At 49.0% G+C, this 18,074-nt stretch overlaps 1 protein-coding gene across 7 annotated transcripts in view; it reads left to right on the top strand.

Moving 5' to 3' along the window:
* Positions 1 to 18,074, top strand: part of DAPK1 (death associated protein kinase 1) — a 210,461-nt gene that overhangs the window by 162,942 nt on the left and 29,445 nt on the right. For all 7 annotated transcript variants that reach the window (XM_025358798.1, XM_025358796.1, XM_025358800.1 and 4 more), the window contains one exon: positions 6,788 to 6,865. In XM_025358798.1, coding sequence (XP_025214583.1) covers positions 6,788 to 6,865 — 78 coding nt within the window. The remainder of the gene's footprint in view (positions 1 to 6,787; positions 6,866 to 18,074) is intronic.

Here is an 18,074-nt window from a genome sequence, read left to right on the forward strand (position 1 = left end):
ATACTAGTTCCTTGTTGAATGTAGAGTTTGCAGTATTTTCTCTCATTCTGCAAGTTGTCTGTTCACTCTGTTGATTATCTCCTTTGCCGTGCAGAAGCTTTTAGTTTAAGTCCTGTTCGTCTGTTTTTAGTTTTGTTCCCTATGCTTTTGAAGTCTTAGTCATGAATTATTTGCCTAGACCCATGTTTAGAAAAGTTTTCCCTGAGTTTTCCTCCAGTATTTTTATAATTTAAGATCTTCCATTTAAGTCTTTAATCTATCTTGAGTTGACTTCTGCAAATGGTGAGAGAGAAGGATACAGTTTCATTTTTCTGCAAAGAGATACCCAATTTTCCCAGCACTCCTTATTGAAAAGGGTGTCCTTTTTCCAGTGTATGTTCTTATCAATTTGTCAGAGAGCAATTGACTGTAAGCATGTGGCTTTATTTGTGGGTTCCCTATTCCTTTCTGTTCCATTGTCTGTTTTTAAGTGGGTACCATGCTGTTTTGGGTACTGTAGCCATCTAGTGTAATTTGAAATTAGGCAGTATGATGTCTCCAGCTTTGCTCTTTTTGCTTAGGATTGCTTTGGCTATTTAGGCCCTTTTGTGGTTTCATATGAACTTTAGAGCTGTTTTTTCTAATTCTGTGAAAAATGAGGTGGGTATTTTGATGGGGATTGCATTGAATCTGTAGATTGTTTGGGGCAGTATGATCATTTTAACAATATTAATTCTTCTCATCTACAGTTTGTTTCATTAGTGTTTTTTAGTTTGCCTCGTAGAGATCTTTCACCTCCTTGGTTAAATATATTCCTGGAATTTTTTTTTTTTTTTTTTTTTTTGGTACCTGTTGGAGATGGGATTGCCTTCCCGATTTGGGGCTAGATCGTCATTGGTATGTAGAAACTCTCCTGATTTCTGTATGTTAATTTTGTATTCTGAAATTTTACTGAATTAATTTATTAACCCTAAGAATTTTTTGGTGACGTCTTCAGGGTTTTCTAGATATAAAATCGTATCATCAGCGAACAGGGATAACTTGACTTCCTCTTTTCCAGTTTGGATGCCTCTATTTCTGTTGCCTAATTGATCTGGCGAGGGCTTCCAGTATTCTTAAATTATTGAGATCTTTCACATTCTTTGGTTTATACAAAGCTTTCCTTCTGTGCACTCACAGTGCGTCCTTACTCCCCAGGTTTCAGGCTGAGTCAAGGCCTGGGGAGGGGCCTCTGGTCTTCCTGGAAGGCCCAGCACCCACGCCTTCCTCCCACCCTCCAGAAGCAGTTCCATCTACCTCTCCTTCAGAACCACCAGCGCCCCCTGCTGCCACCTTCCCACTCCACTGAGTCCTCAGCCAGGGTGACCTGAACGAGGCTACACATCCTGTCCCCTCTTTGTCCTTGCCTCCCTCACTCCTGCACCCTCCACTGTCTTGTCTTCCACTTCACACAGCCCTCAGCAGGGTCCCCACTCACCTCTTGACAGCTTTCCTTCTAAACTTTCTTACTATAAAATAAAACATAAATAGAAAAAAGCACATAAACCAATATAAAGCTTAGTGGGTTTCCATAAGACAAACACCCTTGAATTCCACACAGGTCAAGAAATAAAACTTTCCCAGCCACCCCGAAGCCCGCATGAGCCTGGCCCAGCTGTTGCCCCTGGCCCCTGTGATCCCTCCCTGACTCAAAGCCAGCTCTTCCTTTTGCGTCCTTGTCATCTTTCCACCCAAGTCCCAGCTGCTGCCCCGAGCCTCTTTCACTGGATATCCCCAGGACTGGGTGCCCTTGGTGCTCCCTGACACTCTCCTGCCTGGGATGAGAAAGTCCCCACATCCTGCTTCTTCCCAGGCCGCTGCTTCCTGCTGGTCCACCCTGCAGTCCAGCCTCTCCCTTTCCATCCCCCCAGTCCTCTCTGGCCCCTAGACTTGCAGCTGCCCAACACTGAGGCCCATACTCAGGTCTCTGGTCCTTGCTTGCCCCTGAGTGCCAGCCTCACACAGCACCTTCAGCGGCCCCTGGCCTCCCCACACCAGGGCCCCTCCCTCCAGTTCTGTGCTTCCTCTTCCCCAGTGTTCAGCCTCTGCAAAGGGCTTCAGCACGTGTCTGTCACCCTGCCCAGGATCACAGAAACCCTCCTTACTCTCTCCTCACCTGTTTGCATCTAGCCCGCAGCCTACTAAGTCTCCTCCCAATTCTCCATGACCACGAAGCACCCGCCCATCCAGCCCCCACCTGGTTAAGGGCATCACCCTTAACCTTAGTCTCCTCTGGACCAGTCGGACTCTTAGCCTGGCCCTGCACAGTAGCCTCCCGCCCCTTGGGACCAGTCCATCCCAGCCCCACCTTTATCTTTCTAGAAATGCCAGCCGCTTGGTGGTCTCCACTTTCACCTCCATCTGGGGCTCCTGTGCCTTCAGGATGTGACCTCCACAGCCTCTGCCCAGCCTCCCCTGCCCCCTGCACCCCTTCAACTGTGGCCGGGTCCTGGGAAGCCTGTGCCGGCTCCCCCATCATGGAGTTGGCACCTGTTGTTCTTTCACCCTGGAGCTCTCCGTTTCCCCCTTCACCCCCTGCGCATAGTGTGCCCACAGCATCAGCACACACAGGCACGCATCTGTCTGCCCACTTCTGCCCTGAGGCTACCTGATGCCCTCTGCCTTCAGAGTGAGAGAGACTTGGAATGCCTGCTACGGGCATGCGGACACACAGCCCATAACATTCGGGGAAGGCTCCGTGGCACCCACTCCTCCTCATCCATCAACATTCGCCTCCAGCCCGGGAAACCTCCTCCGTCCCAGCCTCTCCAGCATGTGTGATTCACCCCTGTGGGCTGCTGGTCTCTTTGCCTTCCTTGCTCTATTAGAATTGTATCCTGACTTCTCCTAGGAGGAATGAGCCCTTGGGCAGGGGTCACAGGGAATTCATTGCTGCCTCCTAAGTGGGCTCCCTGCTTCCACCCTTACCTGTCCACAGCCGGGTCCCCAGACAGCCGCCTGGTCAGACATAAGTCGGATCTTGTCCTCCTCGCTCAGATGCTCTAGCAGCTTCTCATGGGGATCAGAGCCCTTCAAATGGGGGCTTCCCCAAGGATCTGCCCCTGACATTGCCTCCCTGACCCGCATCTCCTATTCCACCTCCTCCCCTCTCCCTCCGCATCAGCCCCATGAGCTTCCTTGACGAACGTGCTGGCCATCCACCGCCCCAGGGCGTTTGTACTTGCTGTTCTTGGGTCTGAGCAGCTCTTCCCCAGGTATCCATGGGATTTGCTCTCTCACCTTCTGCAGGCTTTGACTCGAGCTTCACCTTCTCAGGGAGGACTTTCTGGACCACCCTAGTTTAAATCCTATCCCTCCCCCACCCCTAGGATAGCTCCTCCTCTCCCCTGCCCCATTTTTTTTCATAGCACCTATCACCACCTGACCCACTGTATTTTACTCACCTGTTTGTTTCTTGTCGGCCGTCCCCACTAGATTCTGGATCCCATGAAAACAGGGACTTTTGCTGGTTTTATTCACTGCTGTATTTGTAGGCCTGTGCATAATAGGCACTCAGTAAATACCTGCTAGATGAAAGTACAAAGGAAGGAAGGAAAAAATGAATGACACCATAGTCCAAGCAGGACATGGAGTGTTTGTTGGCCGAGTGCTAAGTAGATGAACCCTTATAATTCTGTAGGTTAACAAAAAAATCCACATTTTCCCCGACACTATCTAAAGATGTTTAAATGACTGTGCACATTCTTTTAGATCATCTTTTCACTTGGGGTTACACAAATAGGTTTCCCTGTCAGTGCTTGCCCCATTTGAAACCCCATCTGTTCTGTTGCAAAGCACATTACTCGTGTCACTAGAAGTCCTGACCGTGAGCACTTCCTCAGACAACAATAAGCAGCGTGTCTGTGACGGGCAGGCTCCTAAAACTGGCTGGCCTGTGGGGCTCTGGCTTCTTGAATACAATAAGTGAAGTGGCCTTTCACCTTCCCATGGATTTCTTTCTGTGTCATGGGACCAACTTGGGAATCACTGCCCACAGTCTAGAATGTTGTGTGGGAGGCTGCTGGTGCACAAGAGACACTGTGATTTCTGGACCCAACTCACTCATCTGCAGCCACTTGGTCCCCAAGGCTCACGTTGAGATGATGGACAGCTGAGTGCCAAGACACTTGGCCATCTTTCTATATATTTTCAGTGCATGCACTTCATTGAGCCCATAAGTCCTGTTGGTAAGGAGGAGGGCAGTAAATGTTAGTGTTGCTTTTGCAGCCTCCATCGGGGTGTCCAGTAGAGCCAAGACCAAAATGCAGAGATCTGACTTCTGCCCCTTTCCCTCTCAGACAGAAGGCCAGGTAGTTAGGGCAAGTCTCAGCTCTTCTACGAATAATTTCGGACACTGCTTGCTTCTTCCGTGCCTAGCACTGTGCTGGTTCTTTGCATTTGGTTTTCTCTCACCTGCTCAAGAACCTGTGCAAGGAGGGTACCGTTTTCCATTGTGCAGATGAGGAAACTCAGGCCTGGGAAGGCCGAGTGACCAACCACATAGCTGGTGAGGGATGGGTTCAGGACTTCAAACTGGGTCTTCTCCCAACTTCAAACTTGTCTCCTGCACTGCCAGGCATTTCTGTTGAAAGTCTGAATAGTGTCCTTTAGAGCAACATGTTTTGCAAGCTGTAAAGTGCAGTGCAAATGTGAGGAAACATTTTTATTTTTTATATTTTTATTTAGTTTTTGAGATGGAGTCTTGCTGTGTCGCCCAGCTCGAGTGCAGTGGCACGATCTCGGCTCACTGCAACCTCTGCCTCCCAGGTTCAAGAGATTCTCATGTCTCAGCCTCCTGAGTATCTGGAATTACAGGCATGCGCCACCACACGTGGCTAATTTTTGTATTTTTAGTAGAGAGGGGGTTTCACCATGTTGGGCAGGTTGGTCTCAAACTACTGACCTTGGGTGATGCACCCACCTCAGCCTCCCAAAGTGCTGGCATTACAGGCATGAGCCACCATGCCTGGCTGTGAGGAAGTATTGTTGATGGTGGTTCTCTTGATTTTGAAGAGGTTGAACAGTGGAGAGTTCAGCCTGTCGGTGAAAGGCCTCTGACTGTGTTTTGTGTACATCTGAGTTCTACAAGAGGAACATCCTATTCAGACGTGTCGGGGGCAGGAAACTTCAGTCAAGGCTCGGATTTCTTCTAACTAGGGCATGGTTCCCAAACCATGCTGCATAATAGAATTACCTGGGAGCCCAGGATGTACCCCATACTGATGACAGCAGTGTCTGTGTGGGAGCCGGGCAACAGGATATTTTCAAGTTTTACAGGTGATTCCAGAGTGTAATGGAGAACCCCTTCCCTTTATGGACTTTTGTTGTGTCCATAAAGAAACTAGAGTATTTGGCATGGATCCCTGGTTGGAGATGCAGTGTCTGTTAAGGCACCTATTTCACCCCCAAAGCAAGCTTGAAGCCCTAGCCTGCCCACTGGGGGATATTTCAGGAATTTAAAGGAACAGAGAGAGACGGGCAGTTCTGACTGCACAGCAAGCCTTCTCCGGAGCAGCCACCTGGGCTTCGACTGGCAGCCTAAGACAGTGGTTCTCAGCAGGGCAGTTTTGACCCCCGACCCCCAACAATTGTCAATACCTATTTGTTTGTCACAACTGGGAATTGGGTGCTACTGCCACCTAGTGTGTAGAAACTGGAGATGCTACTAAAATTTCTAAGAGGCACAAGACAGGCCCAGCAACAGAGAATTGCCTGGTGCAAAATGTCAGTGTTGGCAAGATTGAGCAACACTATCGAATGGGACCCCAGGCACGACTCCAGGAGTGACTTGGGTTGAGGAATTGAGAGGTTGCTCTCATGTAGATTTCTGATATCCCTAAGCTTCTACAGGGATGCAACTTTGTTATTGATACACATTGATAGATAAACCAAATCCTTACTTTTTTATTTAAAAAAAAAAAAAAAATTCGTTTTTTTTTACATTGCTTTTCATCTTTTCTACTTTTGCATTTTTAGTGATCTCTAAAACTGCAACGGAATAGCCCCTACATGTCCCGTTTCTCCCCGGTGGCAGAGGAACAGTGACAGCTTCTACCTCCCAGGGGTGACTTCAGGGACTGAGGCTTGCAGAGCACTGAGAGCTGGGTCGGGCATGTATTATGAGGTGGTGTTCAATAAATACTTGCTGTCATCGTGTATGTTCATGGTGTAGATACAGAAACAAATTTATTCAGTGTGAAACTGCAGCCTATGAAAAGTCTGTAAGTGAAAAGCAAGCATAAAAGTACTGTGGACTCTTACTTCCTTGTTTTCTGTTCACCAAAAAATCTTTCAATCAAAATTGCCTGTCAAACTAAGTATTTCCTTTGAAATGCACAGTAATTACCAGGAGCCGGTATCATGCAAGGACTGGGTTTATCCCTGTAAGGATTGTAACACAGTAGCTTGCACTAACTAGAATTTGGCACCTAATGAGAATCTTTACTGTCTGCGCGATGGGAGATTGGAGAGAGGGGTTCAGGACAGCGAGGAACCATTCAGCTGAGGAGGCAGTTGAGTTGTGATTAAACCTGTGGACATTAAAGGTGTCGCTATTGGGCAGGAAGACACCAGCATGTGTTTTGTTCCTGCTTCTTATCTTCCTGTGCTATACAATCAAGTGAAATAAGGATTGCACAGCCAGAGAAACACACCATAGCTTCTCACACCTGCTATGCTTGTTTCTGCCTCAGACCCACGGAATTGGGGTATGGAACACACACAGCTCTCCTTTTCAGAGAAAAGAAACGAACGCATTTTTCTCCAACAGGATGGAAAGACGGCAGAAGATCTTGCTAGATCGGAACAGCATGAGCACGTAGCAGGTCTCCTTGCAAGACTTCGAAAGGTGAGAAATTCTGTTCATGGGTCTGAAGTTCTCTACCTGTGTTTATGTGAAAAAGTCTCAGTCTTTTTCCTTATTTGAGAATGAACAAAATGAGGCTCTAGACAGCCAGGTTTTAGGAACAGTGGTGTCTGTCCTGTGGTTTGCATGTCAGTCGGTATAAATGCATCAGCTCCCTATCAGTTTTCTTCTCTGTTTGGACTTGGAAATCATTTAGGCTGTTTGCAGTTGCTGTGCCTGGTTTTCCTCCTCCCACTCTCTCTGTAATAAACCACTCCCACAAAGTAGCGGGGCATGAGGACGCTGACTCTGCCTCTTTCCTTCTTATGTTTGAGCTCCAAGATAGCTGTTAAGCTCCTGTTTATCAAACATTGTTGCTCTAAGGCTTAAAGAAACATGACAAAAATAAGTAAAGGCAGGTGTACCTTTCCAGCCTACAGCATAACAGTTGTGTCAGGAGACTTCACAATAGCCATACCCTTTAATCTAGGAACTCTGTTTTATGCTTAAAGATGTTCGCCGCAGTATTATTTATAATACAGTAATAAAAATTGGGAACATCAGATAACCCATAGTAATGTCTAGTAAAGGGTCCTATAGTCGTGGAATAGAATGGCTTTGGCCTTTTAAATATTTTTAAGGAGTTTTACTAATAGGAGTTAGGAGAGTCTGAGTTTCAAAGCAGAAGACAGATTGTGTATACGTAATAATCTCTTCTATGTTAAAATGCATAGAAAGAAAATGATAGAAGTGATGTTTTTCGATTTTGCTATTATACTCAACATTTTCTTCTTTAAATATTATTGAAAATTTTTAAAATTAGTCTTTTTAAAAAAATTTATAGCAATAGTAATCTTTTTTTTTTCTTTTTTTTTTTTTTTTTTTGGTTGAGACGGAGTCTCGCTCTGTCCCCCAGGCTGGAGTACAGTGGCGCGATCTCAGCTCACTGCAAGCTCCGCCTCCCGGGTTCACGCCATTCTCCTGCCTCAGCCTCCCGAGTAGCTGGGACTACAGGCGCCCACCACAGCGCCCGGCTCATTTTTTGTATTTTTTAGTAGAGACAGGGTTTCACCGTGGTCTCGATCTCCTGACCTTGTGATCCGCCCGCCTCGGCCTCCCAAAGTGCTGGGATTACAGGCCTGAGCCACCGCACCTGGCTGGTAATCATTTTTTTAAAAATGCAAACTAGGAATAAAATGATAATTCAGTTGGTTTAAGTGCTTGCTGAGAAGATAATGTCCAAAATATGCTCCAGATATCCCACAAAGTTCTTGTTGTATAGACTGAGAAGTGCCTGGGGGAGAAGTGGTGAGGTCATAACCTTCACAGCCCCTGAAGTTTGAGTTTTCATACTTGTCCTGTGGTCTTGCCAGGGGCAGGCAGGCCACAGATTGGGATAATTTCTTTCCTTATGCAGAATATAGACTTGGAGAGACACACTTCATATATGCATATTAAAACCCCTTGGAGTTGACCTGGCAAGGGTAAAATCATGGGTGACTGATTTTCACACCCTTCTGCTTTGGATTCTGAGAACTGGCCTCAGAGGCACTGAGCAGATGTTGATAAACTCTGAGAGCTGCGATTCAGTCTCCCCTTTGTCCTGGAAAGTGCAGAATGAGATAAGTCAGGTAAAATTTCCCTAGCCTTACTCACCTGTTCTTACCAGAAATTCATAAATTATAATGATGGGCTTAGTGATTTCTCACTCTGTACCATTATGGACTGTGTCCTTATGCCTGCGAATTTGGACTAGAAACTCAAGGGAAACCTTTTTCTTTACAGGCAAAACAAGCAGGGGCAGGGGCAAGGGAGAGCCCGTGAGTAGTTAGCATTCAAGAATGAGCCTTTCTATAGAGTCTCCTAAGTTTAAAATTCGCTATCTTTGAAGCAGAGGACCAGCCACACCAGATACAATGCAAGCCTCGATTTGCAGCCTCTGGCTTTTGCCAGATTGCACAGCAGGGGGCCCTGCATTGGGCACAGAATCTCACGCCTACAGGCTGGTGTGCATCCATTACCCAGGCAGCATCCATTGATAGTGAAAGGAGACGAGAAGTCTGGTTTTTGCACAGGCTAAAAGAGCACAGTTTTTTTTCCTGTTAGTTATCAGGTCTCTGTTATGGTCCACTAGTAGGAAGAAACACTATAAGGAAGGGCGAAAGGCTTCTTCAACAGGCCTGACAACTTGACTGAGTGCAGAAGCCTGCTAGGTCAGATGTGCTCAGGTTTCCACCCGGAGAGGCTGCAAACCCACCTGTAGCACCTCGCACCTGGCTTGCGTCCCTGAGTCCCCATGCCGTGCCCTCCCAGGTGTGTGAGGCCCTGGCTCGGCTCACACAGCACCAGCACTTCCACCACTACCTCCCTCTGGAAAGCTGCTCACCACATTCGCTCTCAGCTTCGAGTGCTGTTGACCATCTAAGAAACTGTATCACAGAGCAGGGGCCGGGGGACCTGCAGTCAGCTCATTGTGAGGCAGACATTCAGTTGCAGCACAGTGACCTGCAACACCCCATCGGGTCACTCGGGACACCCGCCTCATGCAGAGGGAGGAGGCATCTCTTGGGGCTGGCTGTGCTGTGTTCTGCTGCCCATGGCCCCTTAGCAATGGTTCGTTCTTTGACTTAAAAGTAGATTACTGTGCGAGATGTGAACCTACATGTGCCCTTCCAGGACGAGTCTGAAAACAGTGCTCAGAAAAAGGACGGAGGGAGAGCACTGTTGCACGAGCTGGGGATGGTCGGACAGGTGGGTGGGAGGTCCTTCTCCCGTCCTCTGTCCCTATTTTCTGCAGTCCACTTAGATGACTGACATAGTGAGGAGGAGAGATGCAAAGCACCGGGCTGCGGAGCTTCCTCCAAATCCTAAGCGAAAGGGGCTTGTTCCCATTTAGAATTCTGAATTTCTGGGGGCGGGCTCTCGCCCTGTCTCAGTTTGGGATTTTCTTTTCTTCCATCCATTAGTTCCTTTGTTTTTGGTGCCTAGATTTTTAAGAGATGGGAAGTGGACTATTACAGCTATAAAATACAAAATACAAAAATATAAAATATATCATGTTTTATAAAATATATTTTATAAAATACAAAAAAACTATAAAATGCAAAATATTATTTTTGTATTTTAGTAAAATATTATTTTGTATTTTACCATTATCCTGTGGTCTTTTTTCTCTAAAGGAGAGGTCAAGAAAAAGAATAATCACTTTTTTTTCTTTCTTTCTTTCTTTTTTTGAGATGAGGTCTTGCTCTGTGGCTCAGGCTGGAGCACAGTGGCGCAATCAGGGCTCACTGTGGCTTCAAACTCCTGGGTTCCAGTGATCCTCTTGCCTCAGCCTCCCAAGTAGCTAGGACTACAGGCACATGTCTCCACACTCACCTGGCTCATTCTTAACATTTATATTAGCAACAGTGTCTCAATACATTGCCCAGGCTGTCTCTAACTCCTGACTTTTAGTGATCCTCCTACTTCGGCCTCCCAAAACAGTGGGATTACAGGTGTGAGCCACTGCACCTGGCTAGCATAGTCATCTTAAAGCCCTAGTTAAAGGACAACATCCCCCTTAGCACCCAGAATCCAGTGAAAAGTCCCCCCCATCTTTATGTTGAAACAAAATACAGAGTAGTGCCTGAGAGCACAGACTGGAGGTCAGATGGCCTGGGATCCAACTCCACTTCCACCACGTTCTAGCTGGGTGAGCTAGCAAGTTGCTCAACAGCTCTGTGCCTCAGTGTCCCTGCTTGTCAAGTGGTTGAGTCTGCTGCTACCTCCCATGACCGTGATAAGGGTTGGATGGGTCAATGTAGATGATGTCCCTCGCACAGTGCCTACACACAGTAAGCACCACGTGTTTCCTGCTATTGTTGGAATCCTGCAGAGCACTCTGGAACAGCTGTGAGGTGCAGCAGTGGCCCCTGTGGCTGGGCACCCTGAGTGTCATTTGTGATGACAGCCACCACTGAGTCCTCAGTGTGTGTGGTGGGCACTGTGATTTCAGAACATGCCCAAGGTTTACAGAGGGGAACGTTGCTGCAGGAAACCTGGTTTCAAAGAGGTGACAACATGCTAATCAGTGCAGACCTGAGGTCCCGACCTCACCTGGAAGTACCTGCTATCTGCTTTTAATCAGTGGGCTCAGGGGGCTCCAGGGCAGATTCCTGGCCAGGTGGGATGCATCCTTTCCACACTGGCTACTGTGCCTGTGCTGAGCCTCCCTGCTTTGTAGTGCGCAGGGATCGCCTTCCTGTGAGGAGGCCCAGGGTTCTGATTCCCTCAGAATCTTCTAGATGCTGTGTTCAAGGAGCCCCTGGAACTTGTTTGTCTTCATCATCCCTCAGTGGGCTCTTAACGTGAGCTCCTCATTAGCCAGAAAGGGAGGAGTTGTCTGCCAAGCATTGCTAATCATGGTCTTTCTTCCTTGTGTATGAATATGAATCCCCATGCAAGTAACTGCTTGGCACCTGGACACACCTGGTACTGGAATTTGGTTATTGGAAATGATTGAGCTGTCGCAGCGGCTTCCTTGGAGAAGGCATTGCTGAGGATTGTGGTGGGATCCCAGGAGCAGGCAGTGCCTGCCGAGGACACCAGGAAGGGGACTGAGCTGCAGTTCTAACTCAGGTCACGTGGAGGAGGAGACAATGGGGTACAAGATAGGGGAGGGGAAGGGAAGAAGAAGTCATTCACCCTGCAGAGCATCTTAGGACCATTTTCCTTTCCATGTCATTTCTCCTCGATGTTCCCCAGTGTTTCTCACTGGGTGCTGTTGGCAGCTTGGGTGACTGGGAGGTCCTGTCCTTGCAGGATGTTTCTTGTCCCTGGCCTCCAAGCATCTAACATGCTAACGTTCCCTACAGCGGTATTATGAAAACCAAAAGAATGCCTCCACACTTTCTCCCTCAACCCCTACGGTGCTACCACACTCTGCAAGAACCACTGCGGGTTGATCCAAAGCGCAGTCCTGGGGAGAGGTCTGTATCTGGGACAGCTGAGGATGGTGGCCCTACATTGCCTGCCATTTTATTTGGTTTCCAAACGGGCCAGTTGAGCAAAAGAAATACTTTCTATCTGTGCTCTCAGCTCTCATCAGTTGACATTGCCTAGGAATGTGTCTTTAAACTATATTTGCTAGGGAAGCAATGGGATTTGGCATCTGGAAATAAAACCAAAATCATCCTGTTCTCCCACAGCAGTGGAAGATGTGCAGGGGAGAGGGACTGGCTGTTTTCATCACTGGACAGTTCAGGGGGCAGGAGCACGGAAGGTGGCTGAGGCCAAGGCCAAAGCTCTTGGGGAAGAAGGAACCGGGGGCAGGGCTGAGCTGCATGGGATCGATTCTGACCCACTTCCACATTAAGTGAACCAGGGCAGTGGTGTGCAGGAGCCTCTGGTGCTGGCCCTGAGAGCCGAGCATGTCTTTCCAACCTGGTGACATCACACGGGGGTCTTGAAATCAGCCAGGGTGGGAGCATTTGCACCACAGGAATCAGAAAGGCTAGAGATGACGTCTGCTTCTCCCTACCAAAGGTTGCTGATAGGTTCATCGTTGTTTTGGGGGTCCCTGAGAGCCCCGCCTGGCTGTAGGTGCCACCTTACGACAGAAGGAAGTTGTACCTTCTACTTCCTTGTGCTGAGTCAGTAACAAAGCCCCATGCAGCTGTCCAAACCTGCCTGAGGACTGTGTTGTTGCTCAGCCAAACCCAGTTCTCCTTCTAGAAGAAAGGAGGGACCCCTTCTATGGGAGAAGGATTGATCTAGATGTTATATCAGCATCCATGTTTACTATAATCACTGCAAGTCCCATTCTTACCTGATTTTAAAATAAGAATTTCAAGGGGGCTGAGGAGTTGGCTTGTTTTTATTTTGTTTGGTCATCCTTCTAATCAGATTTTCCATAAACCTGAAATTAAAAGTAGGCTGGGTGCAGTGGCTTACGCCTGTAATCCCAGGACTTTGGGAGGCTGAGGTGGGCAGGTCACCTGAGGTCAGTAGTTCAAGACCAGCCTGGCCAACATGGTGAAACCCCGTCTCTACAAAAAAATTAAAATACAAAAAAAAAAAATTAGCCAGGGATCATGCTGCGTGCCTGTAGCCCCAGCTACTCAGGAGGCTGAGGCAGTAGAATCGCTTGAACCCAGGAGGTGGAGGTTGTAGTGAGCTGAGATCATGCCACTGCATTCCAGCCTGGGTGACAGAGTAAGACTGTGTCTCAAAAAAAAAAAAAAAAAAAAGTAGTTTGCTCTTCCTAAACCTAAGACCCAACAGTGAAGAAAGGTGGCCAGGAATATTTTGAAAAATGAAATCAGTTTGGGAGTTGCCCAGATGGAAAAATTCACCACCTGTAAACTGCATTTGCGTAATGAAGAGTTGCTGCACCATCCGTGCCGTCTCCCTGCACCCTGCCACGTGGGCGGGGCCACATGGCCTCTCAGTGCTCTTATCTGGCCTTCCCAGACCGTGAATGGTCTTCCCCATCAGCTTGCTAATGTTTAGTCCTCTTGTCTGATGAGAAAGTGAAAGCCAAGCTGCTAGGGAGGAAACAGTACTGGAAGAAAGAAAAGTAGAAATTAGGAGATTCACCAGGGCTTCAAAGAGCAATGCAGTTACCAAATAACATTCATTCACTCATGCACTGAAAAGGTATTTCCAGTGTCTACTGTAAGAGCTGTTCTGGGCACGGCAGAGACCACAGTGAACAAAATCAGCAGAACCCAGCCAGGAAACTGATAAGAGATATGCGTAAGGTCAAGGGGTGACAAACAATGGCCTACAACCCACCGCCTACTTCTGTAAATAAAGTTTTATTGAGACACAGCCACACACTCTTGTCTGTGGCTGGTGTTCATACATGGCAGAGTTGAGTTGCCACAGAGATCATCCGGCCCTCTACAGAAAGGGTTGCTGCCTCCTGGGGTAGGTGCCGTGCAGGGAACTGAAACAGGATGAAGTGAGATGAGAGGATGGTGGAGTCTGCTTTCACCTGGCTGATGAGGACCTCTCTGATGTGACACTGAAACCAAGACCTGAAAGCCAAGAAGAAGGAAGCAGCCCAAGGAAGGGCTGGAGGAAGCAGAGGAATAGGGAGTGCAAAGGGCTGGGCAGTGAAGGGCTGGAGGAGCTCAAGCATAAAACAACAAAGGAGGGTAACTAGGCTAGGGCCAGAGCATGTGCCTGGGGGTGCAGGCAGAGAACAATGCCCAACATGACCGGGAGGTGGCACAGCTTTATAGATGTCACCCAGGGGGTGAGGAGATTGGGTTTGGGCCAAGTGCAGGCAGGTGTGAGATCTGCCTTAGATTTAGGAATTCCCCCGGCTGCTCAGACTGGAGCCTCAGGGTCAGGACGGGGAGCAGAGGGACCTGATAGGAGGCGATCTTGGCAGCCAGGGGAGATGTGTGGGGCTTGGACTGGGGCTGTCCAGGCTCTGTTACTTAGTGAGCCTTGGGCAAGAATACCAGGGAGGCTCCTACTCCTGTGTAAATATTTAAAGGATATGATTAGAGCTAATACAGGTAAATATACTGTATCCTACACACGCACACACACACACACACCCCCTTATGACCACCGGGAAGGTTCTGAGTCAGAATTCTGCACTCCTTGGAGTTCGGTTCTGCCTCCTCCTCTCCCCTGCCTCGTCTTGCCCACACCGTGGATGCCCCGGGGTCTCCTGAGTACCCTCCAGCCACACCCACAGACCTAAGGGGCACACACTGGAGAGCACTTCAAGCCATGAGCCAAAAATGTCGGTGGCACCACAGTCCTCTCTCCTCTCCCCCGGAGGTGTTGGCTGCACATGGCTCCCGCCTGGCCCAGCCAGGGAGGGCCCACCAAGCCCGGCCTTTGTGCCAGCCGGGTCTCAGGGTTGTCTTGTAAGTTGTGTTAGACACACACTGTGGAAGGACTACTGAACCCCCCCTCCAAATAAATCAGTCTTCCTACCACCTTCTAGACCTGACCTGGAGCCTCCTCTGGGTTGGAGACAGATCACTGGGTGGATGAAAGCTGCTTTCCCAGGGAGAGGCCTCTGGGCCCCAACCCGTCCCTACCCGCCATCTGGTAGTGAAATGTGAAAACATGCCTCCACCAATGCAGGAGAGATTTCAGAAACTTTTTTCCAGGATGACTGCATTGAATTCGGATGTGCTTAGATTCTCCAAGGTTCTTAGTGAGGATGAGAGGTCATCTTCCAGGATCAGCTGAGATTTCCTTATAAAGGGAAATACCTGGGGATATTTTGCTTCTCTTGGCCTTTCAAGATGATGGTGAATTCTATAAGTCTGGATCAGTGCCGTTTCCCAAAGACTTACTGAAGGGTGAGTGGGCCCATCTCAGCCAAGGCTGACAGCTCCCGGTGGAGGGGAAGGGGTTGCACCAAGGACAGGTGAGTCCCTCCACAGAAATTTTTCACTGCAAAGGGTGCCCTATTCAGGAGGTGCCTTCTGAGTGGGATGCACTGTGAGAGGCCTTCCTTGGATGGTCCTCAGTGCTGTGGGGTTCACCTTCAGTGTGCATATCCCTGTCTATTCCTGTCTCCTCTGCTTCTGAGGAACCTGCCACCTCCCTTTCAGTGTCCAGCAGTGGGAGGAAGACCTGGTGGTGAGTTCTGGCTTTGCTCTGTCACCTTGGGCAAGTGCCTTGGCCTCTCTGAGCCTCGATTTCCTCATCTGAAAGGGAGGAGGATGGTATTAACCACAAAGGTTCCTTGGAGGTTTTCTTCTTCTTTTTTTTTTTTTTTTTTTTTGAGACAGAGTCTCGCTTAGTCGCCCAGGCTGGAGTGCAATGGCGCGATCTCGGCTCACTGCAAGCTCCGCCTCCCGGGTTCACACCATTCTCCTGCCTCAGCCTCCCGAGTAGCTGGGACTACAGGCGCCCGCCGCCTCGCCCGGCTAATTTTTTGCATTTTTTTAGTAGAGACGGGGTTTCACCGTGTTAGCCAGGATGGTCTCGATCTCCTGACCTCGTGATCTGCCCGCCTCGGCCTCCCAAAGTGCTGGGATTACAGGCATGAGCCACCGCACCCGGCCCCTTGGAGGTTTTCATAGGGAATGTGAGTGAAGGCATAGCATGAGCTGGAAGGTGCCATGCACGTGGAAGTTACCGCTGCAGACAGGAAACACATCTGTCTCAACTCCTCCTGCTGCCTCCTCCCTCCTTCTCCATTTGTTGGGCTGGCCCATGAAACAGGCAGATTGCCAGGAGCTTCTGCCCCAGCATTGGCCTGCGTGGAATTTGAAGGAGTGATCTGGACTGTCAGTACAAGGAAGTCACAGGCATAGCTTGCCCTCATACGCAGGAGCAAGTCAGCCTGCAGGTTCAGTCACTTCTAGAAGCCTCTCACAGGGGCAGCGGTGTCTGTAGTTGACCATGGTTTGAGTCTGCTGAGAGTGGAAGGGCCTGTGGGACTCATGGAGGAGGAATGAGCTTTCCCCGTTCCTGCAAACAGGACAGACTTGTGTGCTGAAGCTCAACGTGTCAAGATCCACAGGCACGAAACAGGAAGAAAGAGCTGCAAGCAGATTCGTGGCGCAGTTTCTTTACCAAAATGGGGCACCCGGGATCCAGTGACTGGATTTAACCAGGAACAGTTTTCTACCTTCTCCCGATCTCAGATGAAGCAGACTCGGGCTGGTACCAAGAATCTCAGTGTGTGGGGAGCTGCACGTCAGGGAATAGCTGAGGAAGTTTCATCTGCCCCTTGGGATGCTCACCTTGGAAGGTGACCACTGTTCAGCACAGTGGACGCATCTCAGGTGCTCATGCATGGCGTGGTGTGGGTACAGCCTTGGACTCACAAGGAAGACCCAGGGCTGCTGCGGAAGGCTGGAGTAGGCTGGGAGGTGGAATTGCTCCAGGGTCGGTGGCAGCCCAGCAGCATGGGCGCACCTGCTGCATGTGGCACTGGGGAGAATTCAGAGCCCCATTCCTTCCAGCTAACAGGTGCCACCCCCAGTGAGTAACTCATAATAGAATCTGTCCAGCGTTTTTGCTGATTCAGGTAATCAGTCAGGGACATTGCTGTCAAGACCCCCAGCCCTTTCCTTTCCCTGTGGTGCTCTGTCTCTGAACCTGTTGGGATTTGAGGTCAGAAGAAGACACCAGAGTAAGGACCACCTCATGTTCTACAGATCATCGTTCGGTGTCGTGACCTCCACCCCAGCTGCCCCAGCATTTTACAGCAAGCCTTGTGTCATGCTCCCTTGATCCTCGTAAAGTAGAATTTATAGACAGGGGCGTACCTACTACACAGATAGTTTCAAAAGATCGTTAGCGTGCCCTAACTGTAATACAACACAGACCTCGTGGGAGCATGCACATAGTGAAATATGCTGGATGTCAGTATGCATGTGCTAGGACACAGGCAGGAGGAGACTGGGAAACCCGGCCGGTCCCTGCACCCACCCGCAGGGTCAGTGAGTGCAGCCCGCACAGACGCCCGTGGACACTGGAGGGCTGGGATGGCAGCTCCAACGCCACAGCAGCGTGCTGAGCTGATGTCCAGAAATCGGAGACAGCACTCAGGAAAGATAAAAGGAAAAAAGCAAAGTGTAATTGTTGGCCAGTCTATAAAACAGCAGCATTCGTGGATAACTCAGTATATATTAAATACTGCCCCCAAAACCCTCTGGATGATGTGTAAGATGGAAAGTTCTCAGCTCAGATGACTGTAAACAGGCTTTTCCCCTATATAAATGCTCATCAGATGCTCAGAAGTCAGGGGACCCGGGAGAATTCTTCGCTGTGAGGGGCGTTTTGTTCCACGGTGTCTGAACACACAGCCAGCTGCAGGAGCATCCCCTCAACCTTGTGGGAACTAAAATGCCACCTCAGATTTCCACAGTGCCCACCAGGGGTCAGTGTAGTTCCTGGTGAGGAAGTCTGGTCCTGGCTTAGGAATTGAAAAGGGAGATAGGAAAATCAAAGCCTTCAGGAGAGTTATGTGTGAGTTTGTAGTGATGCCGTTATAATAGCAAAAGTAACACTGGCTTTTGCTGCTGGAAGAGATCAGCAGTAAGTGAGCACCTCCCAGGATTTAGAACTGAAGGAATGGTCCCGCCAGGTATAGATCACAAAGAGATGCCCTTGCGTGGGTCCCTCTGAGTTCTGTCATTTATATGACACTGGTTTATGGAGATTCTACACCTGCTGGGGCTGGGAATTCCGTCTGTCCCCGCAGATGGGCTCCTGGTCTAGAAAGGCAGAACGCCTCATA

The sequence above is a fragment of the Theropithecus gelada genome, chromosome 15, assembly GCF_003255815.1.
Source record: "Theropithecus gelada isolate Dixy chromosome 15, Tgel_1.0, whole genome shotgun sequence".
NCBI classification, from domain to species: domain Eukaryota; kingdom Metazoa; phylum Chordata; class Mammalia; order Primates; family Cercopithecidae; genus Theropithecus; species Theropithecus gelada.